Source organism: Falco punctatus (genome assembly GCF_963210335.1).
Source record: "Falco punctatus genome assembly, chromosome: 10".
NCBI lineage: Eukaryota > Metazoa > Chordata > Aves > Falconiformes > Falconidae > Falco > Falco punctatus.
This window is the reverse complement of record NC_137590.1, coordinates 32606208-32633298: the sequence shown is the minus strand read 5'-3', so window position 1 is coordinate 32633298 and position 27091 is coordinate 32606208. Positions and strand designations below refer to the sequence as shown.

Genomic DNA, 27091 nt, shown 5'->3' with positions numbered 1-27091 from the left:
ATTTTGTGACTTTTTTTTTCTTTTCCTCTGTCAAGGCCTTACAGGTGGCATGGGAGAAGACTTGATTGTACTTGTAATTTTCCACACCTGTGGTACATTTTCTAAAGCTTCTAGGCCAAGTGTAGAGCCTTGCGTTTTCCTTCTTATTCTTCAGAGTTACAGCAAGAATAAATTTACAGTCTTGCAAGGGTGAAAGGCAGGTTGACTTGATTTGAAAAGCTGAACATTTAAAGACTCTAAATAATCTGAAAGAGAGACTTGTGGTATATAATGCTGGTTTAACCGATTTGAATAACTATGGAATAAGTAATACTTTAGGGCTGAAAATCTCTTCAAGGTACAAGTAACTAAAACTGTAGCTAAATGTCTCTATCTGAACATGATTGCTGACATGTATGTAACTGTTCAGAGTTTTGTACTTGATACAGGCTTAAAGAAACAAGTATGCCCAGTGCTTGCTTGCGTTCTATTGATTTGCCTTTGAAGACTCCATATGCTTGAAAATATATTCAGAGGGCTTCTCTGAGGGTTAATTCTATTTAGTTCAGTGGCCCCATGACTGCAGAAATGTTTATGTACATCGAATCTGGTTGTAGTTGAAGTACCTAGCTGAATTGGAAAATGTTATTGTCTGACAATCTGCCTTTGAGAGCAAGAAGTAAGTTGTTGAATCATATAGGTTTTATTCTCTGTTTTCAAAGAATGAAACTCAGCACTTGTGTCACAGGTGGAAATTTTCAATGTTCTTTTAAGTTCTTGCACTGTATACTTACATGAAAGTAGTATATGGAAATAAGGAACGTTTGCATGAGCAAAGTTTTACAGGAATGGAATCATAATGACTTGGTTTTCTTTGTGTCCAGCCTTGGTCTGAATTCCAGTAGCTTGTAAGAAATGCCAGATAAGTGGGAAAAGGGAGTAAACCTATGCAATGCATGCAAGTCCATCTGTGTTGCACAGCAGACAAAAGTCCTTCTACAGCTTCTTAGTTTGGCCAGTGTTTGAAGAATAGTCAAAGACCATAAATAAAAATGCTGAACAAGCTGCTGCGAACCAAAATGTGTTTAGTGCTTAGTTCCAGGAGTTGGAAGAATGTGCTTAGTTACAAGAGTTGGAAGAATGTGGGTTTTTGGCAAGTTGTGAAGGTCATATTAGTGTTTAGTAACCTGAGGTGCTTAAAAAAAGGAGACTTATTTCTCCAAAAGGATGTTAACTAGTCCTTTCTGACAATGGGCAGTGTGCATCTTTAGCAAATGACCATGTGGAATTACTCAAAGCTTCCTAGAGTTTTGGAAGGATATCAGAAATCCTATAAAAGTTACTCTGCATTTAAATAAAACTTACTGAGTTGGCACGTTATGACTGTTTCCTTGAAAAGATAAACTGTGAGGTTTCAAATAAAGTTGGGAGCACCTTCAAAGTAAAAAACTGTGGTTATATCTGCTTATTAATTATGCAAAACTGGTAATTAAATAACCATTACACCTGACTTCTAATTTTCTTTTTTTTTTTTATAGACTAAAATTATTGGTGTTTTCTTTATTTCATCTCAAGAGTTCCTGTCCAATGCTTATGTTTTGGCTGTACTGTTGTTTTTTGCCCTTCTATTGCAAAGGACGTTTCTCCAAGCATCGTACTATGTTGCTATTGAAACAGGAATCAACTTGAGAGGCGCAATACAGGTAGCCAATATATTATTAATCAACTTTCATACAATCATACATGTATTTGTAAACACAAGTTATAATTGTAGTCGTTAAATTCTGAAACACTTCACTCCTGAAGTATTGAATGTAACTGTTGCCATTAAAGACTGTTAACCTAGACCTGCATTCTCTTTCCTCTGCATCTTATTTGATTATTTTATCTAAACGTTTGTTTGTAATATCTAATTCTGTGTTTCTTAACTTTGAGTATAAATTTGCTGGCAGTAAAACTGAATGTGTCTTTTGAAAAAAGTTAAATCGTGAACTATACCTCACTCATCTCCAAGGCATGTTTTTGTAACATCCCATGCAGATAATACAGCTTTAAAATGTCTTGTAAATATACTTTGGACAAAAACATAGGTTGTATTCTCAATGCATGGAGTAGTGTCTTATTCCACAGGTCATGCCACAAAATCTACCAGTTATTGCAGAGTCTTTAATGACTGAACGTAAGTAAGATTGATAAAATGGAGTCCATAATCATTGTTTAACTGTGAACAGCAGATCAAAGTTTTATGTAGTGTACAAAGATCTGTGCCTGGAAATGAGAGAATTAGGTGTAAGATTACAAGGGGGTATTGCCAAGGGCACTGGCTGAAACGTACCCTCTGACAGCTTGAAAGCCAGCCTTATAAGTTAACGCTGTTTATCTGCTGAACTACATAGATCCTGTGAGAGTCTGTGTGATAGATAGATGCTTTCAATAGCAGCGTAATTGTTTAATTCTCTTTTGATCTTACACTTGGAAGCACTTCTCGGCTGCCAGACTTCTGGATTCCATCTGTTGGTTTTCCCTCACTAGAACGAAGTATTCCTAAATACTTTAATTCCTAACGTCTTTAATTCCTAAAGAAATAAAAATTTGACCCAAAACATATGTGAAAAAAATTGCATGTCTTGTACCAAGCAGAAGAGCTGCGACTAACTCAGAAGTGTATGGACCACAGCAAGGGTAAAAGGGGAATTGTTGGAAAATAGTGCTATATTCATTTAGTTTTAGAAAAGCTTTTCTGCACTGGATATTACACATAGGTCCAGATAATGCCAGCAGTCAGACCATTCAAATCGGAAAATTTCTAGCTATCACTCCAAGCAGCAGAATTAGTGTTAATGGTAGTCTCTGTGCCAGTATCTTCATAAAATTTTTTTCTTAAATTTTTCAATTTTCTTTACATCTTTTATCTCTTTTCCTCTCCTGTGTAAACCCGTGCCTGTTCCATGTGCCCTATGTGACTTTATGCTTCATGATGGACAGTTGGCATTTGATGTGAAGGCACTTACAGAATCAAGGTGCCTCTTGTCAGCTAAGTCTCATAACTGCAAAGCATCACTGTGTAACCTTTTACCAAACCAGCTAGTAAAATTAAACTTCCATTGATGCATAAAAGCTATTTTTTTTACATGGTGCCTGATTCTGCACAGAGGCAACTACTTAATTCAGTACAGAGTCGAACCTTTTACATTAGTTGTCTGTGAATTAAACTTTGTAATGGGACTGGGTGGTCTAGCCAAAATGTAGCAATATTCTCAGCCAGGAACATGGGTCTGAGGTTGGATGGGACCTGCATCAATTGCCAGAGAAAAATAACAGGGAATATAATATACTGAATGTAATGAATATATTTTTTATTTTTACTCGTTACAGCAAGGGCACTCTGTGGAGAAGCTGGAGGTATAAATCATAGTTGCTAATGTGGTTCTTGGCCAGTAGAGGTTTTATTCTCTTACCGATCCACAGGGATGCAAAAAGGGAGTACTTAGATAATCATTATGGGCCTAATTGCACTGTGCTTTTCGTAGATCAATGGTAAGACAGTAGCTTAAAATTTTTCATCATAAAGGCCAAACTTTAAGCTCTTCGTTCAAGTTACTGGGAATGTTGGTTTCCCTCAAGCATGCTGGACTAACCTGTGCTTTAGATGAAGCTAGAACTCTTATTTTATTTCTGTATACTAACAGCTTTTGATCTCTCTTCCAGACAAAAATATACAATAAAATTATGCAGCTTTCAACTTCTAACATGTCTATGGGGGAGATGACAGCAGGCCAGATCTGTAACCTGGTTGCCATAGACACCAATCAGCTGATGTGGTTCTTTTTCCTCTGCCCTAACCTTTGGGCTATGCCAGTACAGGTAAGGCGATTGAATGTGCTTTTGTTATTAACGTGTGTCAGTCTGTAGTGAGGTATTACTTAAGAATTTTATGGAAGCAGAGATAGTAAAGTTACAGAATAACTTGAAATGAGATGTCAAGCTATCAACGTCTAGAAACATTGTACATAATAGATTTCACATCTGTGACAGGACTCTAGGTCTTTAGGATTGTATTAGAATCTTGACTGCTGCCAAACATGCTTTGCATTTGTAATAAGAATTTATAGGGTGCAGCAGGTTGTGTTATTCCAGTGCATTCATTTATTACATCAGGGGAGTTAACTGAAATGTATTGCGATCATTTGTCTTGTGAACCCCAGCAGAAGCAAGCAAAGTAGCAGTTTATTCAAATATATGATCACTTAGTGATCAAATATATGATCCTTTGGTCATCCCTTAAAACTACTGCGGCCTCATGGATGGCAAATTCTAGCGTACAAAATTCCACAGGTTCATTTGTTACATGATATGATTCTGCTACTTTATCCTCTCTGATGTATTTGGTCTCCTGTCTCTAAATGCCACTCTCATCCCTTCAGTCTCCTTTCCCACATGCATGACACGGAGCAGATCACTGTTCTGAGTCACACTCAATTGCCTGGTGACTCCATATTCCATGTCTTGTGTAATGCCCAAGGAAATACAGCTGTATCTTACCAGAACTCTAAAATGAGGAAAGCAGAGTCCCGTTTCAGAGCATACTTTCAAGACTGACTTAAATTAATCTTAACTCTTACTTCCCTTACTGAAACGGGAGTTCATGTGCAAAGTCCAACATGGAAGCACAGAATTTGTACCTCCTTCATTGTTCCTGCTTAATACAATGTGCATTGTGTCACATGAGCTGGCAGAGCTACTGAAAAACTCATCTGACCAAAACTAGTCTTTTTTCAGTGTGGTGGTACTCCTCTGAGTGTGTGAAGTGGTGATCGGACTTCATGGCCATGTGATTAAATTTGTCAGTAAGAGGGTAGAGCAGACACAGTAGGAGGTCAGAGCAATCTCGGTACAACCTTGGATCGTTTTTTCAGGTTCTCACTTACTGAAACAGTGGAAAAGTGCAAAATACTTAGTTAGGAAGAGCCTGTACTTAAAACCATAGAAACCTCCTGCACTTCCATGTAGGAATTTCCTGAGAAAAGTGACAGTAAAGCACATAGCTTCATCTGGTGTTAATACAGTACCCCACAATTCTTTCTGCTTTCTTCCAGCTACTCTGTTTATTTTTGCTGAGGGTGCTTCAGTGCTAAAAGTCAATAGAAACAAAAGAGGCAGTGCAGTTCTGAGTTCACTCAGAATTTCAGAAAAGTGTCATTACTTTCAAAATCGTCATGAAAACTCCATTGTGTTCATGTCACAAAGGTGGGCTGGCTGCAGCACTATGCAGAGGCCCATTTGGCTGATGTGGAAGTCAGAAAGCTGCAAGTAATCTATCTGGCAGTATTACATTTTGAGTTGTCTGCCCTTGCCCAAAAATGAAATAATTTTTATGAGCCTGTATATGGGACTGCAACTGGCAGGTCATATTTCCAGCGAGTTTCTAACGTGGCTTTAGGAGTGTTGTTTGGGAGTTCCTGTGTCCATCAACATGTGATACTAGTGATTTTCTTCTGTACGATGAGGAGCACGTTGGAATATTACATTGACAAGTTGGGGATGGGGAAGAAAAGCCAGCTGTTCAGGTGATTATATAAATTATATGAATGTCCTTCAAAGAGTAAGATGCTAGACTGCTGGCCATCGAGATCTGGATTCTTTTCTGATAATGATATGTAGTAGAATTGAGTGGATCTTACAGTTGTTCCTGTCAAAACCAAGAGGTTTTGGTCAAGCTGCTGCAGATCCGAAGAGCAGGTTCTGCTTTGTGATGGTCTTAAAATAATCTGATTGCATGGTAAACCAGATTAACTTCCAAACCTGGAAAAAATCCCTGGTTTAACTGTTTGCCCTGGATTTGTTATTTTCCTCACTGAGGAAAATACGGGGGAGGGCGGTGCAGGTTCTTCGTTATCAGTGACAGTGAGTTCTTGAATGCATCTGTGTCCTCTTGTGTAGTCTCAGTCTTCGGGGAGTATTTGTTCTCTGGAAAACCAGTGGGTGTCCTCTTGAAAAACTCTGGAAGTTTTCACACTTCTGCTATGTGTTTGAAACCTGATATATTACCATATGTCTTCTGGTACCTCTGTGGTAGTGAGGGTCAGATTGCTTCTGAGACTGCAGTAGGATGTGGAGAAAGAATAAATCTGTCTGAATCTCTGGGAAAACTCTTGCTAACTCCAATGAGAGTTGTGTAAAACATCTAATCAGGATAGTGAGCACGTTAAAGTGTAAACAACCAGCAGCTTACTAACTGATGACTTCTTTTAACTGTGCCTTCATGCCTAGGGTTTGCATTTACTCTACATATGTGAGCTGTATATAACTATACCTGTTAAAATATTAAGACTTAGAGTGAATGTAGTCGTATTTGTACAGGTCATAGTGTGACTGCATTCATCTAGTATAAATGCACTTGTCTCTTTTTTTGTGTAGGAGTAACTACATTGGAGTATAGGCTAGTTTTCCCGATCTACTCTGGAGACACTTGTATGCCAGTTAAAAACATTTTACTTTATAGAATTAAAAAAGGATAATGGATACAGCAGTTATCAGCAGGAATTTTTCAGGAAGAAATTTGACATTTTTTAGCATCAGGAAGGTTTCCCTGGAATTGGGGGGGGGAGGGGTAGTGGGAACCTGCATTTTCACCAAAGAGAACACAGCTATAAGGAAAATAAACTGATGTGAAATATCATATTGCATATGGTTATGGGTTGGCACTTTGTTTAGTAGTAATTTGTTTATCAGGGTATTTTTTGCCCATTTACTAGAAGTACCCTGCAGTAAGTCAGTGGTTGTGTTCTGCTAAAATGATATTGCTGAAAGAGCTATGAGGCATTAAGAGGGATCCACCTCTTTAATGATTACTTTTAGGATCCAGTTATCCCCTAGGCTTCATCTCCATTGTAAGTCCGTTAATAAAACAGTCAATATAAGAGGTACCAGTTTCACGTACACTTTTTGTAAGACCACTGTAAGGCAGCTCAGCATAGAGAGCACTATAGGGCAACTGAGAACTAAGCCAACGTCATTGCATATTCTGTAACAACACTTTGCTCTAATGTGCCAGAAGTCACGGACTCATAAAGATTTCCTGACAAGTGTTCTGAAAATACGGTTATATTTGCATTAAAATTCACCCTGTGGTGCTCCTTAGCAGATCAGGACATTCAGTGTCAAAGCCTGCGCCTGTTTTGTGATGGTGCATGCATTGCAATCAAGGAGTCACATTGGTCAAAAGTTTCTTCAAAACATGTTTCCACAACGTTCACTCAATACCTTGTTTTATGAGGCAGTGAAAGCAATTACTGGACGCTCAAGCGATGGCTATTAAAAAGTTGCACAAGCTTCATTTTTATTTAAAACGGGGTTTAAATTGTTTTGCAGCTCTTAACCAGACAATTAGCATTTCAGCATCTGCTGTGGATTTTGTAATAGCCATTCATAACTAGTTAGGTTTTCTATACAGTCCAGATAATCCGAGCCCCATCTTTGCTCTGGCTGGAGTCAATAGGAGCTTTATCATTGCCTTAAGTTACTGTTGAAGGCCATTGAAATCCATGAAAAGAGGCCTGGGGATGCCCATCAGTTGAAAGATGCCCCCAGTAGTTTTGGCTCAAACCCTGGGAGCCAAATGAGGCCCTGTAAAGGTTTTCCCCCCGCCTTCATTTTGTAAAGACTCTTGTTTGATTTCATTGTCATTATTTAAAAAATCCTGTATTCTCATATCTCTGATTCATTGGCAGGGATAGTTTACAGTTGTAATGAAAGGACATTTTGTTTCTTTCAAAACTGGCCACAAAGCAGTTTCTGGCTGACAGTATTTGCTATCTTCAATAAATAATCAAGACAAAATAACCAGAGCTATTGGTGAGCTTCTTGCTCATGATATATATCTCTGGCAGGTAAGAGCTTTTGGATTTTGATGAAAGGGAAGCAACGTGTTTCATTACACAGGCTTTTAAAAATATGATCGTTACCTTCTCAGAAATATTAATGAAAGCCTTCCCATCTGCCAGACACTGTCCTCCAGCAGCTCCGGTATTGTCTACATACTGTTTATTCTTGACGATGTAGTGTGTGGTATGATAAATATAGAATTACTTGCAACATTGCTTACAGATTTCAGCACTTTTCAGATACAAGTATTCATTTTGCTGTGCCACAGACAAGTGCATTTTAAAAGTTTGCCCTTATCACAATATAAAGATGAAAATGGGATCATTTTTCGCTTGTTGAAAACATAGAATTTTTATTGCAAAGACTGACCCTTTCAATAGCTGGGGGTGTGCGCACGTGTGTTTGGAAAAGCAGCTGTGAGCTAGCGATTCCCTTGGGATCCAGTAGCTGGAATAGCTAATAGCTTTCCCTTTGCCTGTGTGAAAAGCTGAGGATGTTTCTAGAACCAGCCAGTCCCATCATGTCCTTGACAATCAACCAGTAGTGGGGGAAAGCAGTAAAGCAGGGAGTCAGTGTCCCACATTGACTTGGTATTTTTGAACATCTCCTAACTGTGCACTGTTCAATGCTTTCCTGTATTTCTGGTGCCTAGATTGTCTGCCCATGAAGAAGCAGCTGGGAATAAGTATCTTTATCTGTGAGGACCAAGACCGTTTCATGTTTTGGAGGGGAGTTCTGCCAAGGCTTTGTGACAGAGGCCTTGTGTGTTTTGTTTGGCTTCGTACGCTCATGAATTTCCTGACCTCAGGTGGAAGTAGATAGTGCACTTACTCGTCACTAAAAGATCTTTAATTTACAATTTAAGCTTTGCCCTTACTAGATCTGTGGTGTATATACAATAGGACTTTACCACATGTTTCCTAGGTAAATGCTATGACTTATTTTGGGTCACATTTTAGTTCTTCTGCAGAGAGGCATAAAATGATTGTTCAGAAAAAAAATTATGTTTTCTCTCTGTGTGCCTTAAATTCATGAAAACGGGAAGATGGAAATGTGGAAACTAGGGATTCATGGAAACACGCAATTCCCATAAATACGTGTGGGAATCGATGTGTGTGTGACTGCTGAGCCATAAAATGATGGAAGATAATTGTGAGGGTTATGAGAGTATGCGAGTATAGCAAGAATAGTAGATAATGCTTTAAGGAAATCTCCTTTTTTTTTTTTTTAACTAAGGGAAATTATGTAGGAAATGAACTTTCTGTCACTATGTCTTGAATGATTTATGAGCTTATACTGATAAAAATGTAGTGTCAATGCCCCAGATTGTTCAGGAGCCAGTCATTAGATTAGTGGTAATTAATACTGGTAGCTTGTGTATCTCTTCTGCATTTATTGAGCTGCTTACAATACCCCTTTCCATCCAGACTGTGGCTTTCTCTCTAGATTCTCATTTATCCAAAGACAAACCTTTGGTTTTTAAGCTGTTTCTCTAACCATTTTTTAAGAGTCATTGCCAGTCTGGTACTGTGGATCCTTCAAACACTTCCTTGCAAGTTTATGTTAAGAGTTTATTTGAAGTGGAAGATCTTAGTGGTATGAATATGATGATCTTTTTTTTTAAAATTTACTGGTCAGACATAATGTCATGTTAACGTTGGCAAGATCAGTTTTATTTTTAATAAAGTTTCATATTAGTTTCTATAGTAAGCAAAGAAACATTTCTTCTTTGTGGAAGTCCCAGTGTTGTAGGCTAGTGAGTTCTGATTAAACTGGGAGATTTAATTACTTTCCTGGTGTAAAAATGCTTAAATGTCAATGGAAAAAAACCCACGTGTATGTCAAAGGAAATGCATGCTGTGTAATCTGGCCAATGGAGAATCACAGAAATATAGAATGGTTTGGGTTGGAAGGGGCCTTAAAGATCCTCTAATTCCAAACTCCTGCCATATTTAATAGTGACTCTAAAGAGAAGATGTCACAGTGCAAATTGAAAGTATTTTAAAATAACTTTTGTTTAAATATATTTTTATAAATGTATTTATTTTTAAATAGTTATTTTAAGTAGCTTTGAGAAATATATTAGAGAAGATACACAAATCTGTACAACCTTCTACTGTTCCTAATGGGGAATCCATGAGAGGGAAACACGCAGAGGGCACAACTTAGGAGGAACGCTGCGTTGGGTGTATTCGGTCCTCCGACAGAATATCCTGACCGCTCATGCCCCACTGTGCCCGTGATGCAGAACGTGTGATGTCTGGGGGCAGGGTTAGCTGCACCAGCAGTTGGCTTTGAATGTGCTGTCCCTGTGTGACCCTGCGACTGGTCTCTGTGGTGCATACCCAAAGCGAAGCCATCCCAAGCCTTCCCCTCACTTTTGTTTCTCCCAACAGATAATTGTAGGAGTTCTTCTGCTCTACTACCTTCTTGGAATCAGTGCCTTAATTGGAGCAGCAGTAATCATAGTCCTTGCACCTGTTCAGTACTTTGTAGCAACAAAACTCTCACAAGCCCAGAGAAGCACTTTGGTAAGTTTCTTCGAACTTGTACATGATACAGATATCACCTCTGGTAATTATGCATTGCTTGGTGTGTTGAATTATAAAGCTGACCATGGACATTGAGTAAGAACTGATTCTCAAACATTTTTTAATGTTCAAGAATGTGAGAACATGATAAGCATAATGAGTAAAGATACTTGTTGAAAAACAAACTCCAAACCCTGTATGTTTCCCTAAGAGCAAAAAAAAGCACTTAAAGGTCTTTCTAACTTGCAAATGTAAATGGTCAGTGATCATTGACTGAAATGGCTTTGTGCAGTCAGATGGTGCAAGCTGTCTGAGGGAAAAGGGAGTAGGAATGCTGCATCCAAACTCAGACCCCCAGATACATTATAGATGTGGAAATCTATCAGGCTGGTTTATTTAAATAACCACTGAGCAGTCCTAACTTAAACAGCATTCTCCTTAACTGGGGAGCTTAGAGGTCTGAGAATTCACAAGCTGTTCCTTGATCCCCCACTTGGCTTGTCTATAATTTGAATTGCTTGCATCGCTGCTGAGAGAGTTTCTTTGGTTTATTGGAATTACTATGCCCAGCTGCTCTGAACCTTATCCCCACTTTCAGCGACTGATGCGCTGCCAAGGAAGCCATATGAACCTGTAATGGAGCCAGACAGATTGCAGAAATCTTCCACCACAAATCACGGGTGGTAATGAGTTATTTGTGTACCTTCCTGTGTGAAAAGTAATGCCTTCACATCTTTTTCGCTTGAGTTTTCACTTCTAAGGCCACCCCTCAGGAATCCCAGACCCTGCATGCAAGAGAGAAAGTCTGGAGAAAGGAAGACTTTCCTGTGGTCCAGGGGGATTGTGTTAGGGATCATTTAGGCACACTTGGCACCCACAAATCCATGGGCCCTTACGGGATGCACCCCCGAGTGCTGAGGGAGCTGGCAGGTGTTACTGCCAAGCCACTCTCCATCACCTCTGAAAGGTCATGGAGAACAGGAAAGGTCCCCAGGGACTGGAGGAAAGCAAATGCCACTCCAGTCTTCAAAAAAGGGCATGAAGGAGGACTCAGGAAGCTACAGGCCAGTCAGCCTCTCCTCCATCCCCGGAAAGGTGATGGAATAGCTCATCCTGGAGGTCTTCTGTAAGCCTGAGGAGGAAAGGAAGGCTAGTAGTAGTAGTCAACATGGATTCACCAAGGGGAATTCACACCTGACCAGCCTGATAGCCTTCTACGATGGAGCAACTGGGTAGACAAGGGGACAGTGGTGCATGTTGTCTACCTTGACCTCAGCAAGGCTTTTGACACTGTCTCCCATAACACCCTCATAGCTCAGGCAGTGGGTTAGGTGAGCAGGCAGTGAGATGGGCTGAGAACTGGCCGAATGGCAGAGCTCAGGGGCTGTGACCAGCAGTGCAGAGCCTGGCTGGAGGCCCGTGGCCAGCGGTGTTCCCCAGGGCCCAGCCCTGTTCAACTTACAAGCGACCTGGATGCAGGGACAGAGCGCACCCCCAGCAAGTTTAATAATGATACAGAACTGGGAGGAGTGGCTGGTTCCCCAGAGGCTGCACTGCCGTTCAGCCAGAGCTGGGCAGGCTGGAGAGCTGGCGGATGGGGATCTCATGGAGTTCAGCCAAGGCCAGTGTAGGGTCCTGCCTCTGGGGAGGGACAGCCCCAGGCACCAGCACAGGCTGAGCTGTCCTGCTGGGGGGCAGCAAGTGGGACCCTGGGGTGCATGAGGAGAAGCATGGCCAGCAGGTCGAAGGAGGCGATTCCTCCCCCTCTGCTCTGCACTGGTGAGGCCACATCTGGGGTGCTGTGCCCAGTGCTGGGCTCCCCAGTTCCAGAGGGACAGGGAGCTGCTGGAGAGGGGCTGGCAGAGGCTGCAGAGGTGATGAGGGCATGGAGCATCTCCCTTATGGGGAAATGCTGGGAGAGCTGGGCCTGCCCAGCCTGGGGAAGGGAAGGCTGAGAGGGGATCTCATCGATGCACACACATCTCTCCAGGGCGAGTGCCGACAGGACGGGGCCAGGCTCTTCGCAGCGGTGCCCAGTGACAGGACAAGGGGCAACGGGCACAGACTGCAACACAGGAACTCCCATCTGAATATGAGGCAGAACTCCTTTACCTTGAGGGTGACAGAGCACTGGAACAGGCTGCCCAGAGAGGCTGTGGGGTCTCCTTCTCTGGAGGCATTCAAAACCTACCTGCATGAGATCCTGTGCAGCCTGCGCTAAGTGAAGCTGCTTTAGCAGGGGGTTGGACTGGGTGGGTCCCTTCCAACTTTGACTGTTCTGTGATCAACATGCACACCCTTCAAGAGCTGTAGACATTCATCCCTGTAGCATCCAAGACACCAGTCAGCATCACCTAAACATTCCTGCAGATGGGAGCAGTGTGTTTTTTGCTAGGAATGTCTGCACTGTGCAGTGTAATGGTACAAAGATCCTTGGGCTAGCCTCAAAACTGGAAGCAGCATACCTTCCAGTTATGCTTTACTGGGAGTACAACTACCTGTGTGTTACTGTGCCTGAGCCAGCTGGCCCTGCTGAGAGTCAAGGATCCCTACAGGATCACAGCTTCTTGCTGATGTGTCCTTGCTGCTTTGAAGCCTGGCACTGTTGTTTCTGTATCGTATTGATGGGGCAGAGCCGTGCGCCCCGTTGTAGCTTGTCTGTGTGTTCTGATCTCTATGCTGTCAGTGTGCCTGTTGAAAATCCAGCCCATGCGCTGGGCAGTAGACATCAGGAGAGGCTGCCTTGCAAGTAATCAGAAAGCTGACAGAGTAAAATGTTTCAGTACAAGCTGTATGATTCAGGAGTGCAAACCAATGGCCTTTTCACTTGAGCCCTGGCAAAGCTCACCTTCATGATAAACAGCAACAGAGCGTCTAAATGGACAGAACTAATAAAGTATACTTAACTGATTACAAGAGACTGCGTACGATATTTATGTGATCCTTGTGTTTGGGGAACAGGTGCTTTAATTACACTCTTGAAGTAAACGTGTTTGTAAATGTTGCAGGAGTACTCCAATGAGAGACTGAAGAAGACAAATGAGATGCTCCGAGGCATTAAGCTCCTTAAACTCTATGCTTGGGAACACATCTTTCACAGCAGTGTGGAGGAAACCAGACAGAAGGAAATGACTAGCCTCAAGTCTTTTGCCCTTTATACCTCCATATCCAGTAAGTCACTTCATTCTAATCCACTGTTCAGCTAAAGTGCTACTGCATTACTAGCTACTAATGAGTTAAGATTGTTCCAGTTGCTTTAGGCTCTGCTCTGTACTCCTCACTTTCCATTTAGTCAGTTTCCATTTAATTCAATAGAATTTTGCCTGTGTGGGAAATATGCCTAAAAGAGAAAGTCCAGGTTAATGCTTCGTGGCACTGGCTTTCCTGGAGAAAAGCTTTTGAGGGACAAGTGTTTCACAGGCTGCCTCCAGCCAAAATATTCTCCTCTGTGACATAGCCTTCAGGATGAAGCCTTTGTTGATTAGGGAGGGGTTTGGTGATTTTTTTTTTATTTTTTCCTCCTTGCATTTTGCACAGTATAGTGTATTGTTATATGCAACAGGCATTGTCTTTGCATTGAAGCTCCCACAGATGGTTCTTGCACTTTCTTACTCAAAATCTGGATTTCTTATAAAAATAAGTGATTCTTAAGACCATTTCTATATCCTAGAAAGGAAAAATACAAGAATGCTAGCAATTTCGTCATTCTATATCTAGATTATTTTGTCTCATGTTATCTTTCAACCTACTTTTCAACCTAGGGCCAATTGAACTCTGTATTTGAGAGGATCATATGCATCACCTATATCATTGCTACTGTTTTACTTTAGAAATAATTAGTAAAGTCATACTGAAGAATACTTTTCGTATAATGTGTGAGATGTTCATGAAATGGAAACTTTTAGTATTCAAATGCCACGAGGTACCTGTACAAATACCTTTTAGGCCAATAAGGAAGACTACTCCTTAGCAAAATAACTTGCAGTCAGGATAGTATCATGTGATTTCATTCACCCGAGAGACGTGCAGCTGACTTTCTTGCCTGCCAAATGATTATACAGCTAGTGTACCCTGAGCGAAAGATCCTGATCCCACTGAATTTAACTGACATTAAGTTGAGGATTTCACTGAGTTCTGAGACCAGAATTTCTCTCTGGAGATCCTGAGCGCTCTGTGCTTGAAAAGTAGTTTCCATTTTGACATAAACCACAATTTAACTGGGGTAGATTGTGTGACCAGAAACTCCATCTTACACCCAGATCAACACAGACGGGCTCCCTTTGTCTGCAGTGTGACATGTGACATTAAAATCTATTTATAGTCAGGGCCACAGGTTCAGCTGTAGGACTGAAGGAGCTGTAGAGGCTTATTTGATTTCCAGTCCTCACAGTATCATTTGTAACAGCTAGGAGAAGGCTTAGTCATCCCAAGAGTACTGACTGTTCTGTAAAGAAATAGTGACATAAGTAAGAACTTGTATTATTAAGAACTGTTCTAAATATTACTGATGCTTCTTGAAAGATTTAATGTTTGCATTTGCATTCTTGTTTTGTATTATGTGTGATATTTATGTGTATGTGAGATACAGCAGTTAATTTCTCAGCTGGGGTAGACCAGCGCAGCTTTGTTATGTTGACGGTGCATATCATTTTGGCTTATAAAGGATTCCTGTAGTTTCAGCCCAAGAGTTCCTTACACCCGCTGTCTTTAGCAGAAATTATATTGATCTTTATAAACTTGGACTTTAGGAGACTAAAAAAGGAGCATAAATACAGAACTTTCCTTTCTTCTTACCATAAGTAGAATAGTAGGCATAATCAGCACAAAACGTGTTTGCTAATATTGTAGTGAATATATAATTTCATATATTTATTAAAAGAAAAAAAATTTAAAGGGCAGATGACCAAGATTGTATGTATTATTGATCAAGAGGAACAATAAGAAAGCAGAAATGAGATATTTATATATACCTTTTTTTTAACATACAGTTTAGAAAAGACTCTGGAATTCTTTTCTAGATACACTTAGTTATATTAGCATGAATGAAAGACTGTGGTTGGAGTTACTTCTGTTCATGAGGAATGGATTTGCATTGGATTACAGAAAATATACCTACAAGTTTCAGGGCAGTGTTGGCTAGACAGAAAGAAAATTCCGTTTCAAGACCACATGGAAATTGGATCTCCTCTGCCTCACCCTTGGGTCTGGATCCAGTTTGTGTGTATATGGAATTGTTCATGTGTACTAAAAGAGCTATTCTAGAAATTAGCTCTTCCTATAATCTTAATGAAAGGTACCCACCAGAATCAAAGCTGGGTTGCAAAGTTTGTAGTGACACCTTTTGATTTTTGGCAGCGATTTCTTTAACTGTAGCAAAGAAGATTCCTCTGTAATTTTTTTCATACTGATGAGTAAGATCACCCTATGCTCAGTTTTACAGGATTTAGTATATGCTATATATTCAGGAAAGACAGAAAGAATGGAGTGGTTTTCCTGTTTCTATGAATTTTTGCTTAATGTGTCAGAAGCAAAGTAATTCCAGGCTTTCTCACAGGAAAAGAAACAGTAGTTGCTATCCTAAAATATTCAGAAACAACTGAAAATGTTTTTTCCCAATTTTCAGACTACCTTTTTCCAGTAACAAAGTACTTTTGACCAAATCTAATTAAACCAAAAGTCTTAGCTGCAAAATAAATTTATCTTAGAAAACATTTTATTATGCTGGACACTTGCTTAATTGAAAAAATGAAAATAATTTTTTAAAATAACAAAAAAAAACATTCTAGTGGCTCAATAAGCCTTATCTGTTTGCTTGAAAGAAGTTGGCAGTGAAGTCTTTGGCTGTACTTGTGATGTCACATAATAGCAAAAATCAGATCGACTTCTTGGGAGCCGCCAAGTGACCCAAGCCCTGCAGTGGGCAACCCTACAGTATATTTAATCCAGCCAGCTTCACATTTGACAGGTACGATCTCATACTGTAGACAGCAGAAGAGCAGAATCCACCTCTGAGAAGTTTATCAGCTTTGATAGTTTCTCTCCTCAGATTCATTCATAAAAGCAAACTCGTGTACTACAGCAGCCTCAAAGGCAAACTGCAAATGCAAGGATTTAGTGGAATTAAGAAGTCCATAGTTACAGGCAACAAGTTGCCCTTTATCAAAATTTCTGTGCCGTAACTACCTCAAGTTTATACGAAGTGTGAGAACTGGGCAGGAGGTAGAGTCATTAGGAGGAAGTCTGAACTGAAGCCACTTTGTTTTCCAAGACAGAAAAGAACATTTCCCTCAGAAAAATACATATTTTTTTTCTCCTTAGGGTGAGAAGTAAACTCTGAATGTCTAGGCTTTAATACGTTCTAGTCTTTCAAAGGCTAAGCTTTTATTTTGCAATTATATACACAAACATACCTATGTTTTCAGATACTCCCCTCTGTCATTTAGTTGGAGTTAGAGCTATGTGAAATAACACAGCTGTTTTGTTTAAGCTTGAGTTTAGAAGTATTTTACAGGTTTCATTAAAGATCTTCTAAATGTAGGCAAAAGCAATGTCTGGTGGTATGTTAAGTATACTGTATATGGTATATTCTTCAGGGGGTTTATGCCCAGCAAAGGATGGCCAAGCCAATCAGCCGGAAGTATTTGTGGGTCAAATGATGACACTCCACTTCAAATAAAGTAACTGGGGAGTGCTTTTACTGTCTGAACGTTGGCTGTGCCTGGTAGGAGAAAAGCACAGCCCAGTTTAAGCAAGAAAAGAAGTGGTTAGCCTCTTTCTTTTCTGTTACACTTGTACCGATCTTTTAATTCTATTTTAGCTGTAGATTGTGTACTCTTTCTCTGTGTTGTTTACTTAATGAAATTAAGTTGAGTGAAAGTCAAAATGAGAAAGTGGTGATTAAATAATATCCTCAGGTTGCAATGGAGGGGACAGACGTAGCTCTGGTTCTGACTCAAGCTCCCAGATGGAGAACTGGTTATTATTTCATTCTCAACCCATATTCCTGCCTTATGTAGAAGGGTTCCCTATACAGAAATAGTATTTGCTTGCTTCCCCCCACCCATCGGTTGAATAACCTCTGAATGCTATAGTGTGTGAGTTGCCATAGTGAGGGAGTCCAGGGTACCAAGGCAGACACTGTTTGAGGTCAGGGAGGAAACTGGTTCATTGTTTGCATTTTAATAACTCAAGGCCCAGCTAAAATCGAAGCTCTACTGCATTTAGGTACTGTTAGAACTTGTATTGACTTCCCAAAGATGTACACACAAGCCAACCCTGACAAAGCAGGAGTAATTATGAGTAAATCCTCCAAAAGAATAAGCTAAATCAATGATCAGTGCAGGTTTGTCAATCTTTCCCTACCCTTTGAACTGCATCCCAAAACCTGAGGGGCCACAAAGCTCTGTACCTCAGAAGTGGTGCCCGAGAAGTAGGTCACAACTGGACGTACGTGCCAGTGGCTCTGCCAGGAGGTCCCACCGCTGGGCTGCAGGATGGGGCAGAGCGAGGTGTGCAGCCGGCCCGCAGGGCAGCCCCAGCGCTGTGTCCTGTGCAGCCTCTGGCGGGTCCCCCTCTGTCTCACTGTCAGGTATTCAGGGTGCCCCCCAGACCTTGTACCAGCTCAGCCTTTCTGCCTCTCACGAGGCAGAGACCTGCAGCACCCCTGGCCTGAACTGTGTGTGAGCTGATGGCAGCTCAAAACCAGTAGATCGATTGTCTTTTTCTGGGGTGCACTGCTGGGTTCGGTCTGTTCTGATGACATGAAGAGAAATAAACTGCAGGCGTGTTAGAACAGTGTACTGATGTGCGTAGTAGATACTTGTGCATTTTTCCTATGTTAAGCGTAGAAAATGCCATTGCAAATGAGTGCTAGTAGTATTTTACCATATAGCATGCCTGAATGGAAATTGTTTCTAAATGTTCCTTTGTGTTTTCCTTCACAGTCTTTATGAATGCAGCAATACCAATTGCAGCTGTGCTTATAGTAAGTATGGACTTTTCCAAGTAGTGTTCATTGTAACTGCGTTTTCAAGTATATGTGATTTGGAAATGAGGAAGGAGGAGAACAGGGTGCAAACCTGCTACACATTTGCAATTTGTTTGGGGGAGAATGGAGAATGCCTGCTTGTCATCTGTGACCAGAAGCAGCCTGGAGTATGTAACGCTCCCCCAAACTGTTCAGAAAGTATAAACTGAGATTCTGTAAATGAAATCCTTATGAAATATGAAGTCTTTGCGCGTTTCCTTCTTTATGACAAAATGCTGATAATGATGGTGGGGTTTTTTTCACTGAAATAACAAATCTCTTTTGTAGACATTTGTGGTCCATGCTCATCTGACAAGAAAGGCTGACTTCTCCCCATCAGTAGCATTTGCCTCCATCTCCCTGTTTCATATTCTTGTGTCTCCATTGTTCCTGCTCTCCAGTGTGGTTAGATCCACTGTCAAAGCATTAGTAAGGTGAGAACTGTAAAATTAATATTTTTGCTACCACCTCTCCAACATTTGAGAATGTTTATTGCTCATTGTACAGTTGTAAGTTCAGAAATGGCATGGTTGTAGCATGTGAGCCAAGTTCTTCGCAGATAACAGTTGTCACAACCAATATTAGGTGGTCCACATCTAATAATTCATTGTGTAGAATAGGTTGAGCTCTATTGGTATTGCATACAACATATGTGTGGTAACAAGAAAAGATATGAAAACTTACTGAAGATTTAGATTTGTAAATCACCCAAATGTTTCCCTCCATCAGGCACGTAGAAGGGAAAAAGGCAATCGCAGAAGCACAGGTGTTCCAGTGTGTATCTCTTGGGGTGTGCTCAGCCTCTGCCTCTCTGCCTGAGAGGTCACCTGTTGGTGGAGAGTTAAATTAACAAACAAAGTGCCAGAAAAACCACTGTTAAGTGTGAGAGTAAGTTAATGACTAAGTGTCTACAAACATGATGTATTTTTATTTTCTTATGGACATGTTAGTCTGAGTGTTCAAAACCTGAAATAACAGCCAGTAGAACTGCTGTTTCACTGGGAGGTTTACTCTGAGTATCAACAGATTCGTGTAAAAACATCTTCATGCTTTTTCCTCTGCAGTGTAACTCTGCCTGACTGATAGGGGAGGAAGGCAGAGTTTGGGCTTCTTGCTTTGTTAGGACCTCTTTGTGACCTCCAGTATAGCTATCTGCAGAGCTTGTCTAAGCTATGGGACAGGTATTGGACACCAGCCCTTCCTTAATTGCCTTTGTGTCACTTTGAAGATGGAAAGGAGACTGCCGCAGGAGGCTCAGTTGCCCTCGCTGTTTCAAAATTCCTGACAGTGCAAAGTCACAGCTGTGTCCTCTCCCTTAACAAGTGTGAAAGCTGAGAGCATCAGCAGCTGGCATGAAATGTTTTGCAGCCACCGCTGTAGTCCCTAGAGTCATAGCAAGCTGTCACACTAAGACTGCAGCCAGCAAAATGTCTGGGTGCCTGCACTGGCACTGGTAATGGGCATTTATTTTGGCTTGTCTAAGGATTTCTTTGTAAATGAGTTGTGTGCCTGTTAATGCTGCAGGAACAACTCTGAAGCAATTGGTATCAGCCAAGTACTAATTATTGCTAGCTGGGAGTTCTTCATGAGTTATTTTGTAGTTATCTTCTTGTTAGCAGGCTGTTGCCCTGCCATTTGTAATGCAGACAGGAATCCCGCGGTTCAAGCTTGATAACAAAGTTGACGTGGTCCTTGTCTCCCTGGCTGGCTGTGTCACAGTAACACAGGTGGTGGTCCAGAGTGCGTCGCTCCATAGCACTGCTGGTGCTGTTCTAGATGTGTCTTCTGAGTACCCCATCCGTCAGTGCAGTGCTTTGGAAGCATGTGCCAGATATTTTCAACCCATGCAAACACGTGCTTATTTAAATAGTTTGATAAATGTGAAAAAGCAGCCAGTTTTTGGAAAGCAGCATTTGTGCCAGTTGAGCAAAGCTAATATTTACTTGCTGTAAGTGTGTCCTGCTGTTACACCTTCCTGCTAATAAGTAGCTGATCAGTTAGATCAGGTAAAGGTAACCTAACCTGATAAAGTTGTACTTTAGCTTTCCTTAGGCTGAGATACTCTAACTGGTTTTAGCAAGGGTACAAGGCAGCTTCTCCTGTAGTGACAGAAAGGAATTAAGTGAAGCAGGTGATCCAGTAGTGTAACCCCCACAGGAAGGATGCTAAGTGGGTGTTACTGGCTTTGCATCTTAGGCACTTCACAACCCCTGCTCTGTTAATATTTGCTATAGTCTCTGGTGCCACAGGCCATTAGGGACAATAATTTCCACAAATAAACTCGTCAGTATCTAGTCATTACACATATGCCCAATTGCAAAGCATCCTCACAGATTGTCATTGACACTATCAGAACAACAGTGTGATCAATTCCAATGGTAAAACAGACATAAAGCTTCTGTTCCACATAAGGCCTCTGCAAACTTTCCAAGTTACAGTGCTAAGGTGTTTGCTTCTGAGAGGGGGAGCTTCTTTAGGAAGGTGAGAAATTCTGTTATCTCTTTGGAAAGTATTTTTTAATGTGTAGAGTTTGTGCCATTGAAAATTAGAACTGAGCAGCCAGTTGATGTATTTCTTAAATGTGAGGTCTTCAAGGACAAAGGGTAGGTACAGTGTACACTTTTCCATCGGCAAAGGTCAAGTAGCAACAGTGCATTATGTATCTAGCTGGTTTAATATGAAACAGCTTTTCCGTTCAGCTGTGCAAATAACCATGTTTCAATCAATAGATCTATTCAGTGGCTTAAAAATAAGCTCCCCCATGGAGATACTGGCATACTAGTGAAACTGATGTCAGCTAGAGCTCTGCAGAGAACATACTTTTTTTAATCTTTAAGAGTGTAGAACAGTGTGGCATCCTGAAACATGAGTTGCTTCCTCTAACAAAAGACTTTCTCACAGCTGTACTGTGTTTCCTCAGTAATTGCCGCAGGAGCAGCAGTTTCAGAATTAAGCAGAGCATCAGGCAGATGGCTTGCAGGGAGAAGCCTTAGCACTTAGAGTACAGCCACCTTGATACACAACTAGAGAGAAGAGAGTAAAATCAAAGTATTGAATGACTTAATAGAGACACAGTCTTGTTTGGGTGTGTGTGGTCCAAAAATATGTTTGCTGTCTTCTCTTCCTCCTCCTCTAGACCCTGGAGTAGAGTCCCAGGGGATTTGTTTATCTGCTTTTGATACCTTCAGAGCAATTATTCAAATGTCAATATAGTTTTTCTGTAAAGAATGTAGGTGCAGCTGCATACCAACTCCATATAGGCTGCATCTAAATCATTATTTGGTCCATTTTAAGACATTTAAAATGTTCTTGTAAATGTCTGGTTCTCTGAACAAAAAAATCCTAGCCCTGTTTTCCAGAGCTTTGTGCAAATAGATATAAATATCTCTAATAGTGATGGGGCTTCTGATTTCTTCCTTTAAGATAACGGACTTTCCCATTGAGGAATTTTGGTCCAACACTTAGCCTGAATTAGATATTACTCCTCTTGTCCCATCCCAAACAGTTACTCTCCCCCTTTGCAGTTGCTTAGATTGTGGTATCTGATCTAGCTAAATCTATGCTGCTATGTATCTCTTATTCCTCAGCTGCTATTAGCGAGCGGGCAGGTTGACAGAAAAAATGTAGAACCAGTTCTGTCCTGGGGAGTCCCCAGGTGGCTTCCATTGCTACCTGCAGGGCAAGTGCTGACTGTACAGGGAGCCTGCCCCAGGCAGTCCTGTCATGCCTTGGTCCAAGCACTGTTCTGGCACCAGTGGGGTATCTCAAGAGGTTCTTGGAGGAAGCTGAGTCTCCTGAAGAAGAAATCCCTGGCAGTGGAATGCAAAATAAATGCTGGGGGGTTCATTTTTTTTTAAGATTTGCACACTAACAGCAGCCACATATCACTCTGCTACAGTGGCATCTTTGCCTGTTTCTCCCTAGTTAGCCTAAGGCTAAATACCGAAATGAGTTTTTTTCAGTCCTTGACCATAAATGTTTTTTTGGGAACTTAAGGCCTTCTGGCAGTTTATTATTTTGGAGACTGGTAATTAACTTATTTCCAGCTAATTGAATCCCTTTGATTTTCAGTTCATGATTCAGTTCACATCCTCTGCAAATTTCATTTGCTGTCCCTGTGTGTAGATTAGACATACGTTTTATAAAGTCAGGTACAGAGATAAAATTGATGGCATGATCTATTACATGTCATAATAAAGGCACATTATCTCTTAGCTAATTAAATCTTAAGCAGCTTGTGAAGATTTTATGCCTTCTCCTTTGTTGCTGGTTGTCAGGTTTCCTTTTATATCTCGTCTGTTGAACACTGTCTGTTAAGGTATATTCCTTTATTATGTTACCTCATGCACTTCATATTTCATCATAGCTGCTTGGTACAGGTTTCATCAGACTGCTAGTGTTCATAAGACTGTTCAGTAGAACTGACTGTGCAGCACTTCAGTAACATAAATGACAGCAATTCTACTTCAGCATGTGGTTTCAAAATGAGCTGCTTTTGTAGCTAGTCTGCATGCCACCGATCGTCTGAAAAAATCTTTTGTGTAACTGCTCTGGTGGTATCAGAAAAGACAAGACTTGAGAAGCATCTGTACAGACCGTAGCTCTTAATAGACAACAGGGCAAATTTTGTCAGCTTCCTCGCAGTAATTTCTCGTTGTGCGTTTTCATACACCCGTAACAAAATGAAAACACACTACGCAGCAGACAGTACTAAAAGGGATGCTCAGTGATAAACATTGTGGTGAACAAAAGTTTTGCCTTCCAGGGTGAGGTGTGATTCTTTTTTTTCTCCTTCAGCGTGCAGAAACTGAGTGAATTCCTGTCAAGTGAAGAAATTGGAGAAGAGCATGATAAATCTTCAGAGCTAAGAAGTGGAGATAATCACAGCAAATACCAAGCGGTGGTGAGTAATGCTGTTTAATTGCAGGTGAATTGGCTGGAGTAATTTGTACCCAGAATAAATTTTTTACTTTTCCATTTCCTACTGATTATTTTTTGTGATTCTTGCAAATCTTGCAAAAACTTTTTTTTAATGCTCTGAACTGTATAGGTCATAAGACGGTTGCTTGTGTTTAGGACATCTTGCTGGTGCTGCCACTAATTACTGCTTATTCTGTGTTTCTGATTTTGCACAGCCACTCAAAGTTGTTAACCGCAAGAGGCCTGCCAGGGAGGACTGGAACAATTACAGTTCTCACATGAGAAGACCCATTAACATCACAGAAGCAGATGAGTTTTGTGTAAAGGTGATATGAAGGTCACTCTAATAACACTTACTATATAGCTCATTAATAGTCACTTCAATATTCTGAAGGCAGTTCCAAATTCATTTTGATGTGAACTGTCAGACACTTGTGCTCGCGTCACAGATTAACCTTCACCTTTTTTTTTTCTACCTTCCAATTTAAGAATTGACTACTAATATCTATGTTGTGATTAGTTGTGCATATTCCTCTATATTTCACTCAGCAATTTTCTATTTGAAGTGTTCAAGCCATTAGTCCTGTTCTCATGACAAAAATTTCCAACTTAGAACATAGAACAGCCCAGGTTGGAAGGAACCTTGAAGCATCATCTAATCCTGCCTTTTGTGTATGCCAGGCTCTTTCTTCCACTTCCAGTGCCGGTACAGAAAAATGATGTGAAGAAAATTGAAAAGAATTTGGTTTAGACATTCCTAAAATAATCTTTTCATGGGTCTTCCCTTCCTCTTTTGTAATTCCTAGTAGCCTTTCAAGATGAAGTTAAAAACTAACCAACATAACTTCTTTGAAGAAAAAATTGAAGTTATCCATGCTACTTTGAAGACTGTTGCTCTTGATTTGCTGTGGAGATGCCCAGAAATAATAAAAAAACGTGAGAGCTGTTGTAGTGATAATGGTGTTTATTTAGGAAGTCTGCTATTACGTTTGCATTTCTGGCAGAAGACAACGAATAATTCCATTTCAAGGGACCAAGTAGGACAACTGGTAGTACTTCTGGGTTTTTTTTAGGGGCTGTCATCTGACTTGCTGCTTTTGTGCAGGTTCCTTCTTAAATAGACTTCCAGGAAAATAAGAGGAATATTTGGGAGAAGCCAGAGCAGTAACCTCTGTAAGGACAGTATTTGTGAAGTCTTGAGCAGAAAGCCAGGACCAGCTGTAATCTTTGGCTCCATCTGCTGACATCGTTGTCAGCGGTGGCACCTGGGTCAGGGAACTTCTGCAGTTCGTGTCTATCTGCACCTTGTTGCCCATGAAAGGGCATTTTTCGAGAGAGGATCCTCTGGCTGCCTTCAGTAATCTAGAGGGAGGAACAGTGCACTTTCTTCTGCTCGTTTTTTCAGGTGGTTTTCCATCACTTTTTCTGTAGGGTAGGATAAAAATGTCCCATTTCACTCAGATCAAAAAATGTACTTTGCATTGCTGAAAGGTTTTGAAGGCTTCAGTGGCTCTGAAAAAGTAAGAGAAGAGGGTCCTGTATAAATACAGGCCTTTTGAAATTGTCTCCCATCTCCTATTTTTCACAGTATTCATGGAAATGTCCTCCATTTAAAGTCCTGAACAGGCTTCGTTTCTTGGTTTTAGTCTCTTTCAGTGAAAAGATTTCTGTATCTAGCAAAGTCTAGGTTATCCAAGAATCATATCAGAAATACAAAGGAAAATACTCTTAATAGGCAGCAACATATAATTTCTGTGGAAAGTTCGGCAAATCTGCTTGGAATTTGGACCATGTAATTGCTGTATGTGCTGCAATGTGTCTGCAAAGAGCACACCGTGACACCGTATATAGTTTAATCATATTGTAATTATTTCACTTATTTCATGTGCCCACCTTACAAATAACAAAACAAAAGAAACCCTAACCAACTTATTTTTTCACAGGAATTTTCCATAATTTTCTAATTGTTGTGCTTGTTTGAGTTCAGAGATCCTTGCACATCAGAATTACCAGCCTTTACAAAATCAGTTACTTGAAGATCTGTTTCCTGCATTGAGCAAAGGCTAACTCTTTTCCTATGCGCCGTGTAATGAAAATCCAAGTGTCTCATATGTCGAAAAAAGAAGTCAGCTCTAAAGCTGGTTTTCTGTTTCTTATTTCTCTCTACCTTGGCACAGATCACAAATGGATTTTTCACATGGACGCCTGAAGGTCCTCCAGCATTGTCCAACATTGATATCAGAATCCCTCAAGGTACAAAATGACATCAGATATACAGAATTAAGATGTTTTTCTGTGAGCATTTGGTAAATGGTAAGCTTATCTATACCTTCATCTCTCACAGGTCAGCTGACAATGATTGTAGGACAAGTTGGCTGCGGTAAGTCGTCTCTCTTGCTAGCCATACTTGGTGAGATGCAGAAGATCTCTGGGAACATATTCTGGAGCAGGTAGTGCTATTTAAAAATTCAAGCTTGAGTTGATTAGTAATGCAGAAAAAACCCAACATCTATCCTGGGGATCTGTTTGTGGAGTCAGGGATTCTGTAGGCATAGTCAAGATAAAAACCTTACCCCAAGGGGTAGGGGAGCGCATCAGAGAGAACCCCCAGCTGGAGTCTGTTCCATTCACAGGAATAGATCACCATACTTGGGCATTCCACACCCCAGCAACATAACCTGAGTGAAATCGTCGCTAATTTGGAATCAGAATTAGCTAGCTTGAAGTGTTAGGCTGCTACAGAACGGCGTTTGTGCTTTCAGGCCTGAGCTCATGTCTGGAACTCTGAAGAGGTACTGGCTCTCTAGGAGTAGTCCCTGGCTGTGCTGTTAGATGTGTGCTCCATCCCAGCGCTGGGGGAGTGCAGAGTTTTTTATAAGTGGCAGTGACCTCAGAGTGCTCCTGCAGTGCATCCTGCCTGATTTGACAAGAGAGAGATAGCCATGTCCTTCCCTCTCCTCCCAAGGGGACACAGCAGATGCGCTCTCGCAGCCAGTTACAGATTATACTTGTGTCTAGCTTTTGTACTGGTCATGAAAGGAGGGAAAAAAAATGCTACCGAACTCCCAACAGCTGAACTGTTAGCACTTGGTCTCTTGACCCTCAAACTAGGTGACAGATGCTATAATATATTGAGACTCCTGTTTGTGGTTTCCAGTAAATTACTACCATCTCTGGTACACCATCTGATCAATGTGTGAACATTTTTTACCTGCTTATTTTACAGTACTAGTCTTCCTAGCCATACAGACTACACTTTGCCTTTTGGGATACAATTATTTGTAGGTAAAGCTTGACAAATTGCAGAAGAACCTAGAGAAACAATTTTATTTCCAACTGGTTGGGAGTGAAGGAACAACAGTGCAACTGTAAGTCATATCCACACACCCCGATGGATGGAGGGTCACTGTTGCCCAGTAGGTTCTGCACTGATCTTGTGAAACAATTCTCAGATTTCTCAAGTTTGTAGAGAGATGATATTTATATCCAGCCTTAATGCATAAGCCAGTCACGCTACTCAGAATTGCACATGCTTTAATAGTAATAGCATGAGGAAGGAAGGCTCCCTATTTTATAGGTGGGGAAAATGAAACGTAGGAAGGTGACCCTTTCAGCTGGTAAGGGAGCCAAAATTCCAGAATGTGGTGATCTGTCTGTTAAAATTTACTTCTCTAAGCAGAAAAACAGAGTATGGTGAGGAACCATACAGGATCCCTGCAGCTTTATGAGGTGAACTAATTTCATTTCAGCA

The 27091-nt window shown here is 40.8% G+C and overlaps 1 protein-coding gene across 8 annotated transcripts in view; it reads left to right on the top strand.

The window, feature by feature from the left end:
- The window catches only part of ABCC8 (ATP binding cassette subfamily C member 8), a gene marked incomplete at its 5' end in the record, with an annotated part of 82373 nt that overhangs the window by 17183 nt on the left and 38099 nt on the right, over nt 1-27091 (top strand). For all 8 annotated transcript variants that reach the window (XR_013930884.1, XM_080405477.1, XM_080405476.1 and 5 more), the window contains 10 exons: nt 1518-1682; nt 3688-3843; nt 10260-10394; nt 13403-13565; nt 18338-18378; nt 18709-18854; nt 23218-23323; nt 23556-23666; nt 25518-25593; nt 25685-25790. Coding sequence is in view for 7 of the 8 variants with exons in the window: in XM_080405477.1 (XP_080261603.1) it covers nt 1518-1682; nt 3688-3843; nt 10260-10394; nt 13403-13565; nt 18338-18378; nt 18709-18854; nt 23218-23323; nt 23556-23666; nt 25518-25593; nt 25685-25790 (1205 nt within the window). The remainder of the gene's footprint in view (nt 1-1517; nt 1683-3687; nt 3844-10259; nt 10395-13402; nt 13566-18337; nt 18379-18708; nt 18855-23217; nt 23324-23555; nt 23667-25517; nt 25594-25684; nt 25791-27091) is intronic.